At 40.5% G+C, this 23,335-nt stretch overlaps 2 protein-coding genes across 2 annotated transcripts in view; one reads left to right on the forward strand and one right to left on the reverse strand.

Annotated features, from left to right (window-relative positions):
• DNAJC13 (DnaJ heat shock protein family (Hsp40) member C13) overlaps positions 1-15,295 on the forward strand; it is a 56,694-nt gene extending 41,399 nt beyond the window's left edge. The window contains exons 41-57 of the mRNA XM_041466487.1: positions 716-895; positions 1,230-1,397; positions 2,014-2,127; positions 2,460-2,576; positions 3,094-3,271; positions 4,331-4,422; positions 4,761-4,860; positions 5,732-5,806; positions 5,973-6,085; positions 6,512-6,681; positions 7,048-7,090; positions 8,081-8,254; positions 9,213-9,392; positions 9,643-9,783; positions 10,199-10,342; positions 11,146-11,245; positions 14,466-15,295. Of these exons, the coding sequence (XP_041322421.1) occupies positions 716-895; positions 1,230-1,397; positions 2,014-2,127; positions 2,460-2,576; positions 3,094-3,271; positions 4,331-4,422; positions 4,761-4,860; positions 5,732-5,806; positions 5,973-6,085; positions 6,512-6,681; positions 7,048-7,090; positions 8,081-8,254; positions 9,213-9,392; positions 9,643-9,783; positions 10,199-10,342; positions 11,146-11,245; positions 14,466-14,563 (2,187 nt within the window). The 3' untranslated portion in view covers positions 14,564-15,295. The remainder of the gene's footprint in view (positions 1-715; positions 896-1,229; positions 1,398-2,013; positions 2,128-2,459; positions 2,577-3,093; positions 3,272-4,330; positions 4,423-4,760; positions 4,861-5,731; positions 5,807-5,972; positions 6,086-6,511; positions 6,682-7,047; positions 7,091-8,080; positions 8,255-9,212; positions 9,393-9,642; positions 9,784-10,198; positions 10,343-11,145; positions 11,246-14,465) is intronic.
• A 949-nt stretch (positions 15,296-16,244) lies between these two features.
• The window catches only part of ACAD11 (acyl-CoA dehydrogenase family member 11), a 29,283-nt gene continuing 22,192 nt past the window's right edge, over positions 16,245-23,335 (reverse strand). The window contains exons 14-20 of the mRNA XM_041466347.1: positions 22,091-22,157; positions 20,503-20,588; positions 20,248-20,319; positions 19,553-19,707; positions 17,599-17,715; positions 17,071-17,180; positions 16,245-16,622 (exon numbers count right to left, since the gene is read on the reverse strand). Of these exons, the coding sequence (XP_041322281.1) occupies positions 16,508-16,622; positions 17,071-17,180; positions 17,599-17,715; positions 19,553-19,707; positions 20,248-20,319; positions 20,503-20,588; positions 22,091-22,157 (722 nt within the window). The 3' untranslated portion in view covers positions 16,245-16,507. The remainder of the gene's footprint in view (positions 16,623-17,070; positions 17,181-17,598; positions 17,716-19,552; positions 19,708-20,247; positions 20,320-20,502; positions 20,589-22,090; positions 22,158-23,335) is intronic.

Genomic DNA, 23,335 nt, shown 5'->3' on the forward strand with positions numbered 1-23,335 from the left:
ATGAGATACAGAACTCAACTGCCTTGTTTCAACACCATGTATTTGAATCCATTTAAACTGCATCCACTCTAAAGATTCAGCTGCTTTTGCCTTTTAACTGACACATCAGACAGCTTGGCTTACTGTAATCACCTGGTAAAAGTACTACAACTAGGCCTTGCGTAAGCAGATAGACTCTACAGTCAGCATAAACTCTGGGAAAAGTATTCAAGAAGTTATCTTACCATTTAGCTCTTTTGAAGTTGCCTCATGTTATAAAAATTATTAATTTTGTCTGAATTAAGAAAGGAAAGTTTGTCTTTAACTTTTCATGTGGGGTGTGTGAAAACAAGAGACTAAAACCAGATTCTAGTAATTGACTGTATATGCTTGTGTGTTCTTTAGTCCCTGCAGGACACATATATTGCCATAAAAAACTCACCTGGCAATCTCTGCCACGGTTTTGAATTGCTTTTCCAGCAGTTCATCAGTGCTTCTTTCTAATCATATGAAATAACTATTCAAGTACTCTTCCCTTTGAAAGATACTGACCAATTAGCTGTGTTGTTGGTTACCAATACTACACCTGCAGAAATTATATGTACTTCATTTTTGTCTCTGGGCTGCTTGGAATTAGCAGAATTAGCATGTTCTGGCTTTTAAATCTTTGGTACGGAAACCAGTTGGTATTCTTTGGTTACAGGCATTAAGGCAAACTTCTTTTTTCTCCCCTCAGACCATACCACGAGTAGCTGCTTTAGGAGTAGAATGTGTTAGCTCCTTTGCCTTAGATTATTGGCTACAAACACATTTGTTCCAAGCTGGAGTTCTGTGGTACTTGCTGGGTTACCTCTTCAACTATGACTATACACTGGAGGAGAGTGGGATTCAGAAAAGTGAAGATTCAAACCACCAGGTAATATTGCTGAGGTGTTGTCAACAATCAGTGGCTGTTATTTTTCATCTCTTAGTAAGAGACCAAGTGCATTCAAATATTTGTTAAAATCATTGAGTAGCATGAAGAATAACATTAACAGAGAGTTTTGGAAGGAAGTTTTTGTATAGTGATGAATACTCTTTGAGTTGATTTGGTTTTTTTAAAAGCATTTAACTGTTAAAGCTGCCAAAGCCTATGCTTTCTAGTGGACTTCATGCAAGACACTTCTAATCTATATCAAACAGTATAAAAGTAAATTTTTGCTATCAGAAGAAAGCTGTAGGTTTTCTCAAACTGTCTCCATATTTTTCAGGAGGTGGCAAATAGCCTTGCTAAACTCAGTCTTCTGGCTCTGAGTCGCCTTGGAGGGTATCTTTCTGATGAACAAGCTACTCCTGAAAATCCAGCAATCAGGAAAAGCTTGGCTGGAATGTTGACACCCTACATTGCAAGAAAACTTGCTGTGGTCAGTCCTACTGAGGTAAGCATCTGTTGGCCTAAACTTTGTCTAGTGCTTTATCAAAGGAGTAGCTGATTGCTTCTAAAACACTGAACTCTCTTAGACCAACTTGATACTAAGAAAAGCAGTGTGATTTTTATTTGCAGTTGAGGTAACTGCAGGGAAAAGAAGGTGGTTCAGCCTCAAACACTATGGACAGGAACAGTGCTATATAGACTAATATTTGCAAAAAAATACAGGAACAAAAAAGTGGAGTTAATTGTTCAAGGCTTAAGGACATCATGATGATGGAGAGCAAAGGTTAAACTTAACTCTTTAAAAGTGGTGCCAAGGAAGTAATCTGTAAAGAGATACTGCAGGTAGTTGCTGCTCACTGTCAAAACTGGATGGAGAATCTAAAGTAAGTGTGTCTTAGAGCAAAATAAAGAGAAAACTAAAATTTAGATTTTACTTTACCACAAACCTTGCACATACTGTTTTTCTAATATGGGTAGTTTCATAGTTTAAACCTCCTTTTGTAATCAGTCTAGCTGTTACTGAGATTGGATTTACTGCTACCATGAAAAATGCTGATTACTGTGCATAAAGATCCAAAACTTTTGTAAATGTGTTACATCATGTAAATTCCTTATCTTAGACTCTGAAGATGCTTAACAGTAACACAGAGAACCCCTACTTGATCTGGAACAATGGGACACGAGCTGAATTACTTGAGTTTTTGGAATCTCAGCAGGAAAGCATGGTTAAGAGAGTAAGATACTCTTTACTTTAAATCCCAGTACTATTTTTTTAAAAAACTGTTTTGTGTTTTGCATATCTTCTTGGGATGCAATTGTATGGTTAATACAAGCATCCATTGTTATCTACCCCAAAGTCACTTTGTTCATTCCAGTTTTTAAAAGAAAACAAAAACCCTAAGATTTTGCATGTTCATTTCGTGTTATGTTTCAGTCTGAGCTTCTGACTTGCTGAAGTATTAAGTTTTCTGTTCAAGTATTGCCTATTTCATGATCGGATTATAGCTTTACACTTTCTACAAGATTATTTTCTGTCTGAGCTTGTTCTGCTTATCTCTGCTTAAAGGGTGATTGTGACAAGAGCTATGGATCTGACTTTGTCTTCAGTGACCATGCAAAGGAACTTATTGTGGGAGAGGTTTTTGTTAGAGTCTACAATGAGGTCCCTACCTTCCAACTAGAGGTGAGATGTTGCTAAAAATTTTTCTGTTGAAACTAGTGCTTGGAATGCTACTTCTTCCTGTTTATCTATCTGTCCGTGCAAACAGAATGGAGGAAATACAAATTTTTATGGAAAGATCAGCATGTTATGAGAAAGCTGTTTACTGGAGGAGAATAAATTAAAAGACCAAGTCTGTCAAGAAGATGTGCTCTTCAGATGTCTGAATGACTTCTCTCTGAAAGCTTGTGATGCAGACACTTGGGTTGATTCAGTAATTCCAGGAGGTGCCTATTGGCTTTACAGTCAATCTCTATGTATGGGCAAACACACACCTGCTGGAGTAATGACAGCTTTTTAAGTGTATGTTTAGATAGAAATAGGGTGTAATGTGATCCAGATGTTATAGTGATCATAGAAAAGATCTGCCTGTCTGGAAGAAAGGAATATGTGAAATGTAGAAGTTACTTCGATACATTTTCTTCTACTGTGGTTACTGCTGCGCCACACAGCTAAAAATACTGTCATCTCTACTTCAAAGCTCCCTAAAGCATTTGCTGCAAGCCTCTTGGATTATGTAGGCTCACAAGCACAGTATCTGCATACACTCATGGCAATAACTCAGACTGGGAAAGTGGAGTCCAATCAACATGGAGATCGCTTACGGAGAGTTGAAATGGCCCTGGAGGCTCTGAGAAACGTCATCAAACACAACCCAGGTAGGCTTAAAACTGAACTGTCCCAGTATACTCTTCTGTGGGCACCCCTAAAAACTCTGAACCTCTGTAGTCTGTATCTTCCAGTGAGAAGTAATCTCCTTTTGCTTGCTGACAGGTTTAAACATTGTTGGTAAGCTGTATAAGCTTGCTGGTTTTTTCCTTACCTGGAGAACACTGTCAGTAAATGCAGCAAAATTTTGGGTTAAATTCAAGCCTTATCTGTTTTCATGTCTGAATCATTAGGTTTTAAATGTAATTCAATCCTGGTGTTGCTAGGAAGACTTAAACCTCTTGAAAGAAACTTTCTGTAATCCTTCAAAGAATCTTCAACTGATTTTTAAACTTCCTTGCATCAAAAAATCCTTATTGAGCTGAGTACTCTGTGCTAGTAAACACCTAAATGGCAGTGTGTTAGGGCTGTAGTAATGCAAGAGGAGAAGATGCTCTTGAGAGTTGTCAGCAAAGTTTAATGAGCAGACATCAATGTACAGACTGGAACAGCCTGAGACAAATGATTAGGATGTTTTCCTACTTCTAAAAGCAAACCATGTTACTATTGTGGCATCTAATAATATCTGGTTGGGATGTTCTCTGTGTTTGCAATTATAAACCTGAAGGCAGCTGCTCCTGCTGGAGATAGCATCGCTGCTCTGAGCTGGAACATTCTGAAAGGGCAAGTGTATTTGGAGACAATAGATTTTGATGCTCAATGGTAAATGAAATTATGGAATTTGTTTTGTTGTTTTGTAAGAATGCAAGTGACTGGGTAGTCCAAGAACTACATGCATCAGTTACTTTGCTTGGAGTGGGGAGTTACCCTCTGTTTTGGAAATATCGTTGACCTGAAATGCTGTGGAAGCTAGATTAATAGAGAGGAGTTCATAATTTTCTAACTCTGCAGCAAGTGCTATCCTATATGAGCTGTAAAACTTTTGTGGCAGACCTATGTACAGCTGTGTAATCTTTAACACCTCTCTGTAGAGTGAAATATGGGTGTGGGAGTTCGCCTTCAGTGAATGCTTTGGCTAGCAGGAGAGTAACTTATTTGGTCTCTTGCAGGTTCTGAGTGTGAATGCATAGGGCACTTTAAGTTGATATTCTCCCTTCTGCGTGTTCATGGAGCTGGCCTGGTGCAGCAGTTGGCTCTGGAGGTAAAAAACTCAGCAAACCAGACCCCACAAACTCCCAACCTCACTGTCTGGATGCTTTACATAATCACCATAAACAACCCTGATTGTGTTGCTGTTAGAGTAGCATCTAAAAAATACCAAGATTGGGGTTCCAAGGTGTCAGTTCCTCCTTGGAGGAACATGTGTCATGCCTGTGTCTTTGCATCGTTCTTGCCTGAAGAGACAAAAAAATTTGGTGGCAGGAAAAAATGTTGTATCACCTCTGTTGGCCAGTGAATTGGCTGACTTCATACACTGTGTTTTCTAAAAATGTCTGAATAGCTGAAGTATAATCAAGTGCTGTTTCTGGTCTTTTGCAGGTGGTGAACATAGTAACAAGTAATCAAGAATGTGTTAACAACATTGCTGAGGCAATGGTCCTTGCTAACTTACTGGCACTCCTGCATTCCTTACCTTCAAGTAAGTACCATAGGATTCTCCATCTTGCAAGGCAAAGGGTTTCTAACTTAGGAATTTATAAGAATGCAAGAAATTGGCTCTGAGTCTTAGGTTACAATGGTCTTGTTAGCTTTGTAGGATAGAGGGCTGGGTTATGAAGAGAAGCTACAGTAAGAACACCAATATATTGGAACAAAACTTTCCTCAGGCTTCCCAGCTGTTGCTGTGCTCTATTGCAGTTGCTCAGCTATTAATGACAGCAGTAAAAACAGTACTGCTATACATCCTCAGTGAAGCATGGTGTTTCTATGCCTAGTCCTCATAACATTCTTCAGCTATCAGTTATTCTCTTCTAGATAAGAAAAGCAGAGCTACCAAACAGGAATCACCTTTTTTCTGAAAGAAGCAGGAATAGAAATAGTTTTTTAAACAAGTGGAAAATTTAGACCATCTCTGTCATCACACAGGCCCAATGATATGCTGCTAAGTCACTACTGTCAGCTGATTTAAACATTAGTGACTATCATATCCAAAGCTAACGAGGATGGTTTACAAAAATGTTGTGTGTGACCAGTTTTTTGTGTTAAATGTGTGACCTGAAATATAGGAAATGTAGGTACTCTGGTTACTTCTGAATTGTGTAGTGTTCCATTGACAAATTATTCCTGGGAATTTAGCTAATTAGCATCTAATTAAGAAGTTATGCTGTATTAAAATGTGGGATTCATTTGACATTCCTTAACCAATGTAGTGTAGGCAGAAATCCCTAAAGTTGTAATTGTCAGAAGCTTTGTTGCAGTTTTGATACAGTTTTCTGTTAAGATCAGTTACATGTATCTTCTCTTCTTAATGCTCTGTGACACAAAGTTCTTAATGCTCTTTATTTTGACAGGTCGACAGCTTGTCCTTGAAACTTTGTATGCTCTGACATCTAGCACAAAAATAATTAAAGAGGCCATGGCAAAAGGTACAGTACTACACTGACAGCAAATGTTTCTGCAACAATGGGCTTAGAAAAGTGCATAGAGTGGCCACTCTTCCCTTTAAAATAATCAGTGTGGAATTGGAGAATTTCTACTACTTGTGACCAGAAAAATATACTAAATTGAATGCTCCCTATCTCTTTGTTACAGGTGCTTTAATCTACTTACTAGATATGTTTTGCAACTCAACTCATCCACAGGTCCGAGCCCAAACGGCAGAGCTTTTTGCTAAAATGACTGCAGATAAGCTGGTGGGTCCAAAGGTAAGAATCTTAATAGCTCATGTTGGAACTCTTTATTGATATTACCTGCATCTCTCTAAATGCGAGCAGAAATATCCTCTTCTGCATCTGACATACTCATGTAAGGAGCAATCAGGCTTTTTCAAAATAATTTAACTTTTAATCTGTGAGCAGACTTCTAGAAGCTGTTGTATGTACAGTAATTTGTATAAGCAGTTTGGTTTCCCTTTGTAATGACTTTACAGTAGAGACCTAGATTTCAGTGTCACTGGCTATTGCTATTTGAAATGAGGGCACTATTTTATTTTGTGGTGTTGTGGTCTAGCACTTGACAATTCCTGCATTAAAGACAGTGGACATTGTGGATTTTTCTATTTCTGTCAGTTTGTCCTGTCGGTTAGTTTGTCATATGATACACTAAGTGTCATTTATGTTCATCCCTTCTAGGTTAGAATCACACTAATGAAATTTTTACCTGGAGTCTTCATGGATGCCATGAGAGACAACCCTGAAGCTGCTGTTCATATCTTTGAGGGAACCCATGAAAATCCAGAATTAATTTGGAACGACAGCTCCAGAGAGAGAGTATCAACAACAGTTCGAGAAATGATGCTTGAGTATGTGGAGACCTTCTGACTCAGTTATCTTTAACTGAGACTCGCTCTGGCAGTAAACCAGAGTAGCTGTAGAAGAACTGAGAGACAGAGCTCTGCCTGTAAAAAGTAGAATTCTTGCAAGCCAGACTTCAGTGACATAAACTTGTTCACTGTTTGTGTACTGTACCAGTAAGTCAGTGATGCAGGTGCAGTTTTTGCACAGTCCAGGTATTTGCTCACTGCGGTAGGATTTGGAGGGATACAATGGGGACAGAATAGAGCTTAGAAACTGGAGCTGCTTCACAATGATGGCGGGAGACTAAGGTGTCAAGTAGAGAAGACAACTGCTTCTTTTACTGCTCATTAAAACTTACTTTCTTTTTAAAGGCACTTTAAACTTCAGAGGGACAACCCTGACACTAACTGGAAGGTAAAAGTTTACTGTTTCTGCTTTGAGTGCTTCCAGGGAGGCTGTAAGCCACATGATAATAGATGCTTGTATTGGACTCTAACAGGCTTTTCTCTTAAAAGTACGAACATGAGTTCACTGCTGTGCTGTGAACATAACTGTTCATAACTGAAACCATAACTGGTTTAATGTTGAATTGATGGTATTGTTACTACTTGCAGCTTGAAATGAGACACTTACGGGTAAAACCACTGTCAGCATACTCTGAATATTTTGATAGTTCAGGTCTTTCTAAAACTCATCAAAAGTCAGCAACAAAGGAGAATGCTGAGGCATCACTGGCTTCCTGGAAAAAATTCTATCACTACCCAGCCATAGTAAACTTGCTCTTGGTAAATGTGAAGTAACTTTAGTAAGTCACTGGATCTCAAAAATATTTGAGTCCTTAAGCCATTCCCTCACATCAGGCCCATCAATGAGGTGTTCCAGTATGTAGTGATTTCCAGTATCTGTGAAAAGCTAGACATGACTTCCTCCCAACAGTCCTCTAGTTCAACATTAAACCAGTTTCTAAACACATCATAATGTCTATTTTGATCCAGATGAAAACTGGAAACTTCCCTAGAATGATGGTGAGAAACCTTTCCCTGAAGTACGCAAGGAAGGAAAGGGCTGTTGTATCATCAGCCTTGTTGCTGGTGCTTCTCTTGAACTAGGGTTTGCCACTGTTGCAGTTGTAGGTTCAGTTGCTTGTGTTCTTTGAAAGAAAAGTTCTTTCTTTGAAACTTCTTTCTTTCTTTCTTTTAAAAGAAAAGTTTGCTGTAGTGGTACTGGCTGCACTGCACTTTCTTTCTACTGTCACTTCTTACCTCATTCTTTCAAGATGAAGGGTTTATTGGTCTTGCACAGCTCTGTTTCAGAGAATACAGTTAATGACCCTGATCACTTAGAGAAACAGTTCTAGATCTCTCAAATACCTTTGTCAATAACTTCTGCTTTACAATTCAACAGCTGCCTGAAGACTTTGCTGTGGTTTATGGTGAGGCAGAAGGTGAACTTTCAGTGGGGGGAGTCTTCCTCAGGATTTTTATTGCCCAGCCGGCCTGGGTTTTACGGAAACCAAGAGAATTTCTCATTGCACTGTTGGAAAAGTTTACTGAACTACTGGAGAAAAATAACCCCCATGTAAGATGATTTTTTTTCTGGTTCTATGCTTTGAATTTGTTTAGCATTCTTAAGTTTTTAGTCTTTAGTTTCTGATTAATCTAGATTCTCACACTTTCTTCCTGTCATAAATGGGGTTTTCTGTCTGCTTTCTGACTCTCTGTAAAAGTGTGTTGATATGTTTAGGCAACTTCTGAACATGAGTCAAGGTTTATCAAGTCCCTGAAGCCATAGAATTAGCTTCATTTAAGTCTTAGAGACTTATTTTGTGCTAGAGATGAGGTTTAACAAATGAAGTGTCTTTCAATTATTCCATGACTGACCAACCTAAAAAATGGCACTTGTTCTACACCACCTAAAAATTTTCTGCTCTTGAGGCTTCTGTTGTTCTTCTGCAACACTAGCTTTCCACTCTGGTATGAATTATGTGACTTACAGAAGGCTGCCACCTTAGTTAGTATAACGACTACAGTAAATGTGCTACAGTTTAAAAATTCATTTTTAAACAGTGTTCACACAGATTCTGTGTTAGACTTGCAGGATGGAAACTCACTAGCATGTTGAATAAAACAAGCATCTTTATTACAAAGACGTGATAGCAGTTTGTAGAAGCATGCAGAATACACAAGGTGTGACAAGTGCTTCTGCACAGACTGCAGAATCCTTTAGGAATTCAGGTGGTCAGCCAAGCATCCATGCTGTCAATGCTTCCACCAAGCAACTTAGCCTGATACTGGATTCTCAATATGCTGGAAACAGTGCTTAGAAGTTGCAGTGTGATCTGTCTTTGTAGAACTAGTGAATGTTTGCCACTATTGGAGCTGATAATCATGTTCTTAACTTGTTGTTTTAACAGTTTGAGAACAAAATGATATAAAAGCATTAGGGAAAAATTATAATGCAAAGCAAGTGAGAAATGTTGTTATTATGATGATACTTTTCTGAGTTACACTTTCTGTTGATTTTCAATTTTCTGCAGGGGGAAACTTTAGAAACCATTACCACAGCAACTGTGTGCCTGTTCAGTGCCCAGCCTCAGCTGGCTGATCAAGTTCCTCCTCTTGGTCATCTTCACAAGATAATCCAGGCTATGAATCACAAGAACAATGCCATTCCTAAAAGTGCCATTCGTGTCATGCACATATTGTCAGACAATGAGGTACTGAATCATCTAAATGCTTGAGGGGAGAAAAGCATAGCTGGAGTTATTTGTATTGTTTAGTAGTGTTCCTAAAAGGGCATTATTCTGACTGTAAATACTGTGTAGCAAGTGAGCAGGAGCCTATAGCTAATTAATGGAGAATTGCTAGATTAAACACTGAGAAATTCATGGTGTTGCCTGGCCATATCTGCAATAGCCACTAATTTTGGCATAAAATACAGTCCTCATGATGTTTATCTCTCTACAGCTTTGTGTTAGAGCGATGGCATCTCTAGAGACCATTGGCCCTCTCATGAATGGAATGAAAAAGAGACCGGATGTAGTTGGGATAGCCTGTGAAACACTGAATCGAATGTTTCAGAAGGAACAAACTGACTTAGTAGCCCAGGTAATACATTCTCAGACTGTAAAAATGTGTATTTAAACTGTTCAACTTAAATGGTATCTGGGAAGCCTCCTGGACACTTAACTAATGTGCTTTTCTTGTTGGAAAAGTTTTTTATCTAAAATGCACACCTGTTCAAGGATATTACCTGGGCATTGAAGCTTAATTGCATCCACTGAGAAAGTGTAGTGAAATGCCAACTAATTCAACTGAGTTTACATCTAGATAGAGCAGAATTGCTGGACAGTATCTTTGCTTTCTCTTGTTTGTATTCATACAGCTCAGGAAAAATGGACTCATCTTGGCATTTGTAGTAATAGCTGTTGTCACTTTTGGTTCACACTAATGCTAGTGATATAAAAATTCTGTATGGAGCTTCTTGTCTGTGTTAAGACAGCTCATTTGGGTATGTTTGCAGGCTTTGAAAGCAGATTTGGTCCCTTATCTTCTGAAGCTGCTTGAAGGTGTTGGTCTTGAGAACCTGGAGAGCCCATCTGCAACAAAAGCTCAGATTGTTAAGACTCTGAAATCCATGTCTCGTAGCCTGCAGTATGGGGAACAGGTGAGTATTCACAAGTCCTTATCTGGGCTTTGACACTTGGTAAGTGTGTACCAAACTCTGAATATCCCTTGTTTAATCTTTTGGCTGTCATGTGCATCATTCCACCTGAAGTGTTAACACACTGCAACGGCAAAATGATTATGGTTTGGAATTTCTTCACCTCTTGCTTGTGGAGAAGTCGTTGGTTCAATGCATGTGAAGACCACTAATAAAGACAAATCCCAAGTGCAGAAATGTTCTATGAGCTGGTTATCTTTAACTGACAGCTCTTGAGAACTTGTGTTATAAATATAAATTTCTCTTCTGTTTTCGGAATAAATACATAACTGCAGCAGCTTTATGGATGTATATCTAAGAAAATTTGTCCCAGTAACTGCTAGTTCTTAATGCCTTTCTCTTACCCTTTTGTTGAAAGCTTTCTCAAGGGGAGAAAACTTGGAATAGGTCTGTCTTCCAAGTAGTCCCTATCTTGCTCTAGTACAGGAAAAGTCCTATTCTTCCTCAGCTGTCAGTGAGTGGCAAGGGCTGCTTCTAGGGTTGCTTTTCCTTGTTCACCTTTCTGGGAAACAAAGGATAAAGTCAACCTACTGAATAACTCCTTTTGAGTATTGTGTTCATGCACAATTCACATGGAAAAACAAGCCTCTTTGGAAATGTGCACGAATTACATATCGCAGCCTGAACTACTGCCATGTTCTTTGGTGTAATCCCTTCAGAATGGTTTGGCAATAGAAAATGCATTTGTTTGCCTGGAACATGACAAATGGCACTTGCTCACTGTGTTACCTCTTCAAATACTGTAGGTAAATGAAATTCTGTCCCGTTCTTCTGTGTGGAGTGCCTTCAAGGATCAGAAACACGACTTGTTCATTTCTGATACACAAACATCAGGATACCTCACAGGTTAGCAACTCTTTCCTGTTTATGTCCTGAATTATACTGAACTATTACTTAATTGTCACTCTGGACTCTGGAGTTACTGTTTATCCCCAGGATCTAGTGCCATCACGTGGTTTGAACAGTCAGTGCTGTAAAAATACACTAAGTTTTTAAAACACTTACTAAAAGGTAAACTTTTTGCTGGTTGAGAATGTATTTCTCTGCATAGTCTTTACCATACATACTTAGCAACAGAATCTGGGCACTTGCAAGACTTGCAAGTACTCTGTAGTGATAGAGCAGAGATGTAATTGAAACTGATGAATGACAGTAGCTTTCCATGCTTTCTCAGGATCAGTCTACTTCAGTTCTAGAACACAAGTTTGTCTACAGTTGGAGGGACGTGTAAACTGTCTTCAGAATCACTCAGACTGTCTGTATCAGTTGGCTGTGTGAATTAACACAACTTTAGGGTTAGGCAGGTAGTTGTACTGTTGGAAAAGTTGGAGTACTAATAGGTTGGAGTATGAGGCTATGTTCCAGCCAGAATCAGTGGCTTGCCAGGGTGGCGTCATGCCTGTACGTGGAGCTTGCAGCATACACTTCACTGCTCCATTGGTGCACCTTGGGTGGGTCCCCTCCTGGTGCCACCAAGATTGAAATAGCACCCCAAATTCACCCCAGCCCCACTGATAGTGAAGAAGAGCATTTTAGCTGTGTGTGCTGTGCACTGTGTGCACAATGAGGTTAGCAGCTGAGGCAACTTCCTTGCATGGTGCAGCCACAATCCCAGATCAGTTATGTCGCTGAAAATCAACTGCTGTTCTTCCTTCACTTGAGCAGCACTTGACAGACACAATATCACAGTCCAAAACATCACTATCACATAAAATATTTTCAGATGTAGCAAATAATGACATTGCAGCAAACTGTCTGCAAACTTCTGGCGCCTCAGTAGCCATCAGCTGAACAAACACTCGGTCTTGAAAGCTTTGCTTCACAGGTGAGGTTTTAGAGTCTTTCGTGACAAGCCAGTGTGGGCACAGCCATGTGCCACATGGAACTTTCTCATCTAAACCAGTTTAGGAATCTTGGTAAAGCTTTTAAGCATAACTGAACTAATGAGGTATAAATCAGATGGCCAGAGTTTTTCCTGCAAGATACTAGCATGTATTTTGAGACAATGAAGCAAGAGCCTTTCAAGTCAGGAACTACAACTCGTAGAAGTAGTTGCTTGTATTTTGAGAGTAGATATCGCAACAGTTGATGCATTTTTTCACATAGGAGTCTGTGCTTTAGCTCTGAACAGGAGTTTTCTGGTTTTATATTGTTTAATGCCAGTTTGACAAAGAACACTGGAATTGATTCAGTTTGTACTCAATTTCCTTGGCATTTCATAAATACTATAAATTTAGGAATAGGAAGAAAATACTGACTGATTATTGGCCAAGAACTGAAACTATACTAGATGTGGTCAGGCTTGAGCCTGGGGGCAATACAGTTTTCCAACTGCCTTAAGGCCTGTGCTGCTTTTAAATTGCCTAATGTTTAAGTGCTTGCCAATGTAGAATGAAGGTGCTCTACAAATGCAAAATGTAGATGGAAACCAAGCTTTATTTTTAACCTCTCTTATCTTGTATTCTACCTTATGTCTTGCTTCAAATTGCTTTGCTATTTGCACTTCCCTTGAAACTTCCCTTGCTTGTTTCTCTTCCCTCAGGTGTCTCTTCTCCTTCCCTTCTAACTGGCAGCAGTCCCCTTCACCTGAGAAGTGGGCTTTAGATCTGCTGTGTCAGGCAGCTTGCTAACTTCTGTGTAGCTCTCTAAAGCAGGTAGATACCACCTCGCAGAACGCACGCTGCGCTCGCTGCATTCCGAGTAACAGATGCATGTCCTAGAGCTGTACAAATGCGTGGTCCCAAACTGCCCAACACTGACACACTTGCCTTCCTCAAGCACACAGAAGCACTACACTGACACCTGCACTGGCTGGTACTTGCTGGTACTACACAGGAATTCAACTTTGGAACTATGTTAGGAATCCTCCATAATGGAAAAGCTTGAGGCACAAGATAACTATTGGGAATTTTTGCACTAGGATGGGTAACAGTGGGTGTGATACTTGGCAGGTTCCACTGATGGGCTGGCAAAGAGAGGTCCCCTCCTGCAGTCAGAGAGCTTTGTTTTGCCAGAGGCACTGCTTGCTTTGCTCTCTGCCCCGCAGGAGTAGTGTGGGCCCAGTGTTCGCAGGGAGACCAACCACGCTCTGATGTTCTGACTGAAGTATAAGAAAGGAGGGTGGGGCAGGAAGGAACAGTAAATTTGGGAGAACTCAGTGAGGATGCCTTAAAGGGGAAGAGTACAGGACTCAGCAGAACTTAGTATGTTGAATATTGGCAGTGTAGGCTGGAGGCCTAAGAGCAAGTCAGTTGCTGTATTGGTGCAGGAACATTTTGTGAGTGATCCATTTTCTAGTCACTAATATGATAAGAATTACTGTTAAAACACTTCATGCTGCAACCTAAGTTTTTATTGCATTTGTTGAAAGTTTCTATATGACTAAATTTTTAATTCCAGATTTTAATTCCAGGGCTTTACCTGCAGGGCAAAACTGATTGTCCCTGTTGTAATCAACACAGAAACTTAGTAATGGTGTGAGTCCTGCATCTCTAGTATAGAATTTCTGTATCCCAAGAATGCTGTCACTTTATTCCAACTGAAGGCATAAAATGCTGGCTAGACAAGCTTTAGGCAGTTCTGCTTCTTCATGGGGCACCCCATTGGGTTTCCTGGAATTATGCAGCTGGGAAAAACCTTTACTACACTGAAAAGATACACAAGGAGCCCAATAGTGGAACACATGCCTGAACTCACCTTAATTCCGTGGCAGGGCCTTTCTTTAGCAAAGGAAGGCCATCCCCGCTTTACTGCTGCTTCCGTGATGGAAGGTGAGATGGGTAATGCAGGTGGTTGGGGTTCTTTTTCATTTATTTGGCATATCAGAATTAAAACCTGAGCAAGCCCAAAAATGGTCCCCACAAGCTATTCCACTTGTTATACTAACAAGTCTTAGTTTCTAGTGTTCCTAGATTTTAAAGAATCTAAAGGAAAACTCTTAAGTGTTCTTGTATAAGGTGTCTGGTTGACTTAGATGATGTATCTGAGTGTTAGCAGAGGAAATAAAGCTGTTCAGTCACCCAGTAGAAGGAAAACTAATCACCAGTATTTTTTTTCCTCCTGAAAGGCCCTGGAGTTGCTGGTTACCTCACTGCAGGGACGACGTCATCCGTAATGCCCAACGTACCACCCCCAGTAGACAACGAAGTGGGAGATGTCAGCTAAGGACTGGAAATCCTTGTGGAAAAGACAAAGGCAGACTGGCCAGTGATGAGGAACAGCACTTTCCTCCAATACATTGAAGTGAACTTACTGCCTTGCCAGGTGTTTATGACAGTGTTATTCCTTTTTTCTATGACTTTTTTTTCTAGGAAAAGTCAGTGATTCTAACTACCACACTGTAACACAAGAAAGCACTCTGTGGATCAGCTGAAATGGGTACACAAGAATTTTTTTTCTTGTTGTACATAAGCACATTTTGTTCCTTTATATTTGTTTACAAGACTGTGAATCAAACTTTCCTAGTTTTTATATTTTATGAATTAGCATGACTGGAGTTGAGCTACAGTCTAGAGGAATTGGGCTAAAATAACTTTGACCTCACCGACCCCACTAAAAGGGCATCCCTTCATTTCTCAGTCTGATGTGATCACTTCCATTGAACATGACCTAAAAGGGTTTGTTCCTGCACCAGTTCACTCATGTCCTTAATCATTAACATTATCTTCTTCCTCGGATCAAACAGCATTAGACATTTGTATGTATAACTGGCTTGACCAAATTGATGAAGCTTCAGCAAAAAAACCTTAAAAAGTTGACATGTTATGTAAGAAATTAGTGTAATTGTGAAATGTTCTATACATTATCCAGTATATAAAAACTTTCTATATTGAGTGTACATTATACAGATCATTCATATGTACATAGAATTTTAAAATAAAGGGAATTAAGAGCCTTGTTAATGAGATAAAGGTGGTATTCTTGTCTAGCTGTTCATTGAAAGTGAGAGAAATTAGGGTGGTCAGAGACCCTAACTGGAACGTGGCTAAATATAAGCCTGGGCATTCTTGGCTGAAAAAACACTTTGTGCAGGTTTTGACAGTCTAGAGCAGAACTCCTGAACCACATGCAGTAGTACAGTGCAGGTGGTTTTGTATTTGAAGTGCATTTCAGCCACTGACCTACTGACAGTCTCAACTTGCTGGAAAACATTCTTGGCAGGAAGCAAGAGGAAACTAAGGTGGATGGAAATGCAAACAAGAATTACTGCTTTCTCAAAAGAGGTTATAATCTTGGTTTTAAGTATAATGAGGTAAGGAACTTCATGGAATGCTTCCAGTTCTAGGTACTCTGCCACTGTACCCCCCCCAAGTGACCACTGCAGCTGTAGCTGGACACCCTTAGGTGAGCACTTGGCTCTGGGCTCAAGGACAGAACTAAAAGCCTCAGCCAAGCTCAGTGTGTTCTCCCCAGGCACCAACAGGAAGGAGCTTGGAGGGGGGAGTTTGTTTGTTCAAGCAAATGGTAAACCCTTGTGTCTTTAACTTCATTGCCCTTAAGTTACCAGCCCTGTGTAAGCTGAGAAGTGATTATCCTAACTCCAGGAATCACTCCAGTGATATCCTAACTCCAGGCTCCAGCCTTCTGTGCAGTCCTGAGCCTCACTTGAAGGGAGCTGGGGGCAGGACTGAGTGTAGTCTCAGCGACAAGGAAGGCAGCTGAGAGCAGGAACTGGGGAGCAGAGAGGGTTGGACTGCAGCTGAGCTTTGGAAAAGAGAAAGCAAGGTACTACCACCAGTGTTTGTCAATTTAACAAATTCAAAAGTTTAGCCTAGCTTGCAATAAATTAAATTGTGTGGGACTTCTGACTCAGAACTACTTTGTCTACAATAAAAGGATAAAATGCTCTGATTCAGACCAAAGAAAGCATTTTAGGCCTGTTAGAAAATAGATTTTATTTAGTATTATAAAGAAACCCAGATAAGTTATTGCATGGTGTGCTGCTAAAAGCAAGCCCATAAGTATTAAGTGTAATAAGTGAAAATAGTGAGAGAATTGCTTCCAGTTAGAATCAAGTTTTTGTATTCATTCAGTTTTACCTTGGATACCATTATTACACTGAAATTTTTCCTTAATCTTCCCTCCATTTGAGAAGGCTTTATGCTGACATTAGATTTTTGCAGTGAGCTTCTTGGACTGCTCAAGGAGTTCCCACCTTGCAATTGTTGAGAGATGAACTTCATCGGGCCCATCTGCTAGGCGCAAGGTGCGTATGGACGCGAACCTATGGGGGGAGAGCTGAGTTAGGGCTGGGCTCCTGACATGCCACAGCAGCCACACAGGCTCACACGGGAGCTCTCAGCACTGCTTTTGCTGCCCTTTTGCCACACCTTGCTTTGAAAACTGCTGTCACATGGGAGATATTGCAGCAAAACCTTCCTGGCAGGATTGAGATGGGTGGGCTGGGAATTCAGAAGTTTTGCCTCTCCCCAAGGCCATAAGAGATAACATTAAGTTTTAGAAGCACATCCTCTTTACTGCTGATAAGAACTATCTCAGGTCCAGTGCCAGCTTTCATTTTTTGTAAGGCTAATTGCACTATAAAAACAATTGTTTTAAATTTTATAGCTTAAAGGGACACACACTATTATTTCAAGCTGAGGTGGAACAGCATGTACTGGTGTTATAAATTATCATAAAAGAAAATTTACAGGAAATCTCCTTTTACTCACATGAATGCCAAAGGAAAATCCTGAGAAACTCCAGCTCCACCACACACTTGAATTGCACAGTCAACCACTTTAAGCACAGCTCGTGGAACAACCACTTTGGTCATGGCTACCTGTGGTTAGAAGAACTCACATTACCAGTAATAGTTTCATAAGCAAGTGAAAATATTTACCCAACACTTTACTGAATATTGGTATCTCTCAGTACATTCCTTCCTCTTGGGGTTGGATGAGAGCTCTGCTGTTCCCGTCCCCAGGGCGTATGGTAAAACTGTTTCCAGTCACTCAAAACTATCTTACTGTGTTGAGACAAGCAAGCAATGCTTGAACAGATTCATCTCTGCTTCTGCCTGAGATCACTCCCCACTCTTCTGACAATTAAAATCATATCTTAAGGGTCCTTTCAACATGAATTTATACTCCACACTTAGAATAATAATTTTTAACAATATGTTTTACCTTGTCTTTTAACCAGCTGAATCCACAGGCATTGCACCCACCAAGTCCTAGCTACCAAAAAACAAAATTTACCTCTCTCCTTGCTCTTCTGTTGCCCAACATGTCGATCTTGCGGGCTGTTTGTAGTGTGAGCAGGCGCGCCTGTTCTATGCTAAGACGGCATTCCGCAATCCAGTGGGCAACAACTTCCTGCAGATCCCAAAGCCAACACCAGGACATCAGTTAATACCTCTGAATACACAGGGAACTTCCCCTCTTCCTCAGCATGTGCACATTCAGTCAACCTACAGCCACTTGTGTGCAAATGAAAGTATATCTAATATGAGGCATAATAAAGAAAACACTTGACTAACAGAAATATTAAAGATAGAGCAATTCTTCTCCTGCCAGGAAACAAGAAAAATGAAAGACCTGTGGCTTCTGGCACCTGATCAGACCCCACTGTGTGCTGGCCATTTTCCTGAAGCTCTTCCATGCCTGCTTTTTCCTCCCTGCTTTCCTTTACCTCTTACCACCCCTCACAGTCTTCTCTCCATATGATAAGCCCCAGTATACAGAAATGGGGGGTGAAAGAGGAGAGGAATTCCTTTTTCTGCTTAAACTGGTGGTGCGTGGTGCATGACACAGAGGCGAACAGCTGCAGGGTGGTGCCTGCTGCCTCTGACTGATGATAAATTAGAAACTCTTTGGATCCAAAATGAAGTTATGATCTTGGCAGCCCTTCCCTGCTCTTCTTAGTTAATTCCCCCCTGCAGCCAACATACCACAGGAGAAACAAATGTGTGATGCTTGTCAGTGCAAAAACCGTTTGGAGCCTGAGCCAGCCTCCACTTCTAGGGCTGTGGATTTTGTAGGACACAAAAGCAAATGTGCAGCACTTGCTTCAGTGCAGTCTGGAAGCTCAGCTTGGCTGGTGCCAGCAAAGGTGATCTGAACCTGGGTGGGGTGTTCATTTCTCTTCAGTCAACAGCTCCGGGCGTCATAAATGATGGCCTAGGTAGGGACAGGCACACTGGAACTCAGGAAGCTTCCGCCTTCACCTTGTCCTTTCCCATCCTCACTGTGAAGTAGAGCTCAGCAGCTGCCTCCAGGTGAGGCCTGTGGCTTCATCAAACATCATGTTACTTTAACATGCTTCTGAGAACCAGAGTGTGCCTCGTACCTCTTACTCATTCTAGGTTATGGTGGTGAAGGGAAGTTGGGAAATGATATGACTGGAAATACAGATATGTAGAGTTGCTCCCTCTGGATCTGCACAAACAATTTGCTACAATCTGTGCCAGATGCTAATTCAATTTCTTCTTTCCATTGCTTTTACTTGTTTTTTCCAATAAAGCTATCCTAGCTGTTGGGAAAGATTAAGGAACACTTGAAATATGACAGACCAACTACCAAACTTTGATGGTTCTTATACAAAGCAGACTGTCATATTTTTATTATTTTAGCAAGCTCTTGCTCATGAAACAGTATTTCAATTCTGAGCAAGATAAGAGCAAGGATCTCCAGTCTTCCCTTGATGTGGTTTGTACTTTCATAAGCAACTACAAATACTTGATCAAAGAAGCAACATTTTCAGTGAAATTTAGACCCCCAAGTGTCTCCAGTGATTTTGAATGGAGACAGCTAGGGTGACAGAATGGATACACAAAAATGGTGAATTCAGATTGTAATTACAGAAATGTAAGCTGCATGCCTGAAAAAATACCTGTCCAAATTGATCAGGAAAAGTAGGGAACAACACACAGTGACAAAATCCATATTCAAATCCAGCAAAGGATATCATTGCATATTGCAAGGGGAAAAAAGAAAAGAAAAAAATGCTACTGTAGATTATGGTGAAAAATGGGAGCCTTGCAGTATGGTTTGGTTTTTTTTCCCTTTGCCACCCAAAGCTTTATGAATAGGAATTCAAGGTTAGAGCACAGCTGCTGCCATGGCCATTATCAGAGCCACAAGGCTGTGCGTGGGCAAAACAAAGGTCAGTGTGTGGAGTGTGTGAGCTGAGCCAAAGAGGGAAGGTGCTTACGTGCTGATAGAGTTTCTTGCCGAAGGTCTCGCGCTGAGCTGCACGCTGGCACAGGATCTCCAGAGCGGCCTCGGCCGCACCGAGGGACCGCATGCAGTGATGGATCCGGCCCGGCCCCAGCCGGCCCTGGGCTATCTCAAACCCTCTGCCCTCACCTGGTTGGAAAGAAAAACAGGCTCTGCAGACTCTGATTCCCTCCTGAAAGGGTCCAAGGCTCCAAGCAGAAGTGGCCCCATAGCAAAATAAAAGAAGCAGAGGGGAAATAGTGTAGATCCTGATTTCTTCTAAATGAGAGAAGTAGAGCAGAGTTCTCCCTGCAGGGGACCACAGTGCTGGTCTGCTTGTTATTTCTTTTTCAGTTCTGCCAAGTACCGGCCATGGAGTGCATCAGAACATTCTTTCTAAAAGTCTGTAAAGTCTACAAGAGCTGGTTTTGGGGGAAGAGCACCACTTACAGACTTTGCTTTGCTCACTTCAAGGCAATGATACCTGCATGACAGCCAGAGCTGCCTTGCTTCCTTCTGCTCTAAATAAGGTACCTTCAAACAGCAGGAAGGCTGCTAAAGGATGAGTGGGCTCCCTCAACTGACCAAAGCTGTTTAAAATAACTTATGGTGATTCATGACACAAACCACTGTCTCATAAAGCTTTGTTCATTATTGTATGTATTAAAATAAATCACTGCTAAAACTCACCCAGGATTATATTGGAGACAGGTACTCGCACATCATTGAAGTGTATCTCAAAATGTCCTCCATGGATCTCATCTACAAAGTTAGAAAACAGCAGGGTAAAATGAAGGATGATAAAAATGCAGGCCTCCAGTTCCTAACCCTTCTATATATCCCTTTTATTGATTTATTTAATACACAAAATTTATTAGTATAACTGCAGCTTCTGAGCCTGCTAATAAATTAATACACATATAGCTGATAAATATGATCACCTACCCATGTAGCCAAACACTGAGAGAGGTCTTATCAGCTTCAGCCCTGGGGTGTCCATGGGAACAATAATCATACTGTGCTGCTTGTACCTGATCAAGACAAAAAGCACAGTTACATCTGAGCCTCCCTTCTGTCTGTCCCTTCTTTTTTTATTTTCCATCCTTAATTTAGGACTTGCATAAAGCCAGTGCTGAGATTTACCTGTACCATCTGCACCATCCTGCCCACACAATGTGGCTTCAACCCTTCTTGACCCACCAGTCAACAATTAGTGGCACCTAACGCACCATGACTGAGAAACTCCTGCTGCTGTCACTTCTGTGCACACAGTTCTGAATCACCCAGTCAGCTCCTCCCCCTCTACCTTTCTGTTTTGTTCTCAAAACCAGTTTATCAGAATCATCATCTTGGCTTGCCTACAGCTTAGGAAAGAGAAATCCATCCCCATGTTTACATTCCTTCAGAATATTTAAGGCCAGTTTTTAGTCACACAAAACTGGAGGTGATGCCCCAGGTCTGTGAATTCAGTCTCCAGTTCCAGCAAGTGGAGTGTCACATAATCCCCTCCGTTAACTTCTCTTCAGCTTCGAAGAGCTCAGCAGATGCCACTGTCTGTACAACTTCCAGAAAAGCCTTCCTGGGTGCTGTGTGCAAGTTACTGATTGCTTCTTGGTGGAACCTAGCCAAACCTAAAAACTTCATATTATCCACAGAATTTGGGCTAAAATCCATCTTAGATATAAATGTCACAATTCTTTTGCGTTACAAGCTGTGTGATGTTAATAGCACCAGACATGGAGCATTTTATTCATTACTTGTATGAATTTTTGCAAAAGCTTGCAATTCTAGTTTGATAATGAATTGAACATGTTTGTGTCAAAGAAGAAGAGGTAAGGATTATGTTTACACATGTAGGAATGAGTAGGTCTGATTTAAGATGTGCAATGCTCTCTGCTTACACAGCTTCACCTTACCAACACCCCATGTTTCAGACTTAACTTTCTGTATCTACAGATAACTTTGTGAAAAACTTAATCAGTAACTTCAGGTCTCTGATGTGCCACTTGTACCCATTCTGTTCAGGGAAGCTCTGAAAAGTTTTGGTTTTATTATACAAGCACTATTATTTAATTCTTCCTGATGTTAATATACACTACACTTACAAAATAAACTGTAGGCCAGAGTTGTTGGTTGTTGATGCAGACTAAACAACTGATGCAGACTAAAATTTATGTGACGAAGATAAAGCTAGTGAAGCCCCCAAAATTTCCTGATCCAATTCATCACACAGCTGCACAAACACTGGTGCATTGCTGGTGCAATGGAGAGAGGTGGGAAGCATGCCAATAAAAGATAACAGTAACAGTAAAGGTAACAGTGAAAAGGTTGGGAGGACTCAGTCAACAGCATCTGACAGCAAAGCAGGAACTCAGGCTGCAATAGGTGCTGAGGTTTAAAACATCCCTCTAATTTAGGAGCACATCCAACTGGTCAAGCCAATTAATGGCATTTCACTTAACAAAAATTTCCAAACAGTGACTCCTCCAGGGAACAAGTTTTAGGGAATTCTGAGTCTTCTAGGAATTCTTACCTGGATGCTGATGAGTTTTTGGTTTTGCCCATTACAATTGCAACTTTGCAATTTGGGTTCCCAGCACCTTAAAAAAATGGCAAACACAAAAATTGTTTTTAGCATAGATTTCAATGTAGAATCAAATTAAGTTTCATAACAAGAAACCCTACTGCCTTCCTTTTGTGAGGCAGGAAATGCAATCTACCCCTGTGTTTATATTCTGAATATCACACTGAAACAAAATACATATTAGTACTCAACACGCAAAAAAGGGAGCTGACTTGTGGGAAGGGGAACATGAAAAGCCAAACATCCAAACCCTCCAGGTCCATCACCTATTCCTATGAAAAGGGAACAAGAAGGTACTTGAAATGGAATCTGATTACTTCAGTCTCCATTACAGCTGAGCAAATAAATGTGATACAACAGCACATCTATCAAGGTGGCATGCTGCCGTTTCAAAAGTAAAACTTTTAAAAATTCTTCAACCTACAAAGACTGGAGGGTCTATGTGGGAATGAAACACCAACCACATTGTTACCAAATTATGCAGATAAGGCTATCAAAGGGTTACCATGATAACTTTGCTACTACTTCAGCATAATTTCTCTGGAATGCAGGATTTCTCCCCCTTTACACAAATTATTTTAAATTGCACTTTGAAGAAAGATCTGAGTGAAAATTGTTACCTGAAAAATCGCCTGCTAATATTTCAAGCCATTGATAACATTATTTGAGATGTTTCTTATTATGGACATATTTATTAAGCCTTTGTAGCATAAAGAAAGCACTTTAATGTACTAGTGCTGAAAAAGATTCTACCATTGATTAAAACATTTCTATGATCCTTAATCCTCCTGTATTTTTCTTTAAAGGTTTCTTAGTACCAAAGCATGCTCGCATTCCTATCAAAGCCTCCCACAAACAATAAAGCTAGGGAAAATACCCAATGGGTGTAGCAATCAGTAATTTTTTAGTGCAGATGACAAGCCTTGTAGAGATTCAATTCAAGGCTTGATCTGTAGCAGCTTGGCTTTGTTCTGAGGTTAGAAGCAAATACAACTTTCAGACTTCTCTGGCAGCTGTTCTCACAAGGCTTGGGAGACTCTGGTCTGGACAATACAACTACCTGGCTTTGAGCTGAGCCACTTCCTCCTACAAACAGCCAGGAAGTGGCTCAGGAAGTGGGAGAGAGATTTACTCAGTTGTGCTAAACACTGCCTGTTTGGAGGGCCAGACTGCCAGATGTTTACTTTTCTCTTT

The sequence above is a fragment of the Pyrgilauda ruficollis genome, unplaced genomic scaffold (assembly GCF_017590135.1).
Source record: "Pyrgilauda ruficollis isolate IOZ18807 unplaced genomic scaffold, ASM1759013v1 scaffold2, whole genome shotgun sequence".
Taxonomy (NCBI): domain Eukaryota; kingdom Metazoa; phylum Chordata; class Aves; order Passeriformes; family Passeridae; genus Pyrgilauda; species Pyrgilauda ruficollis.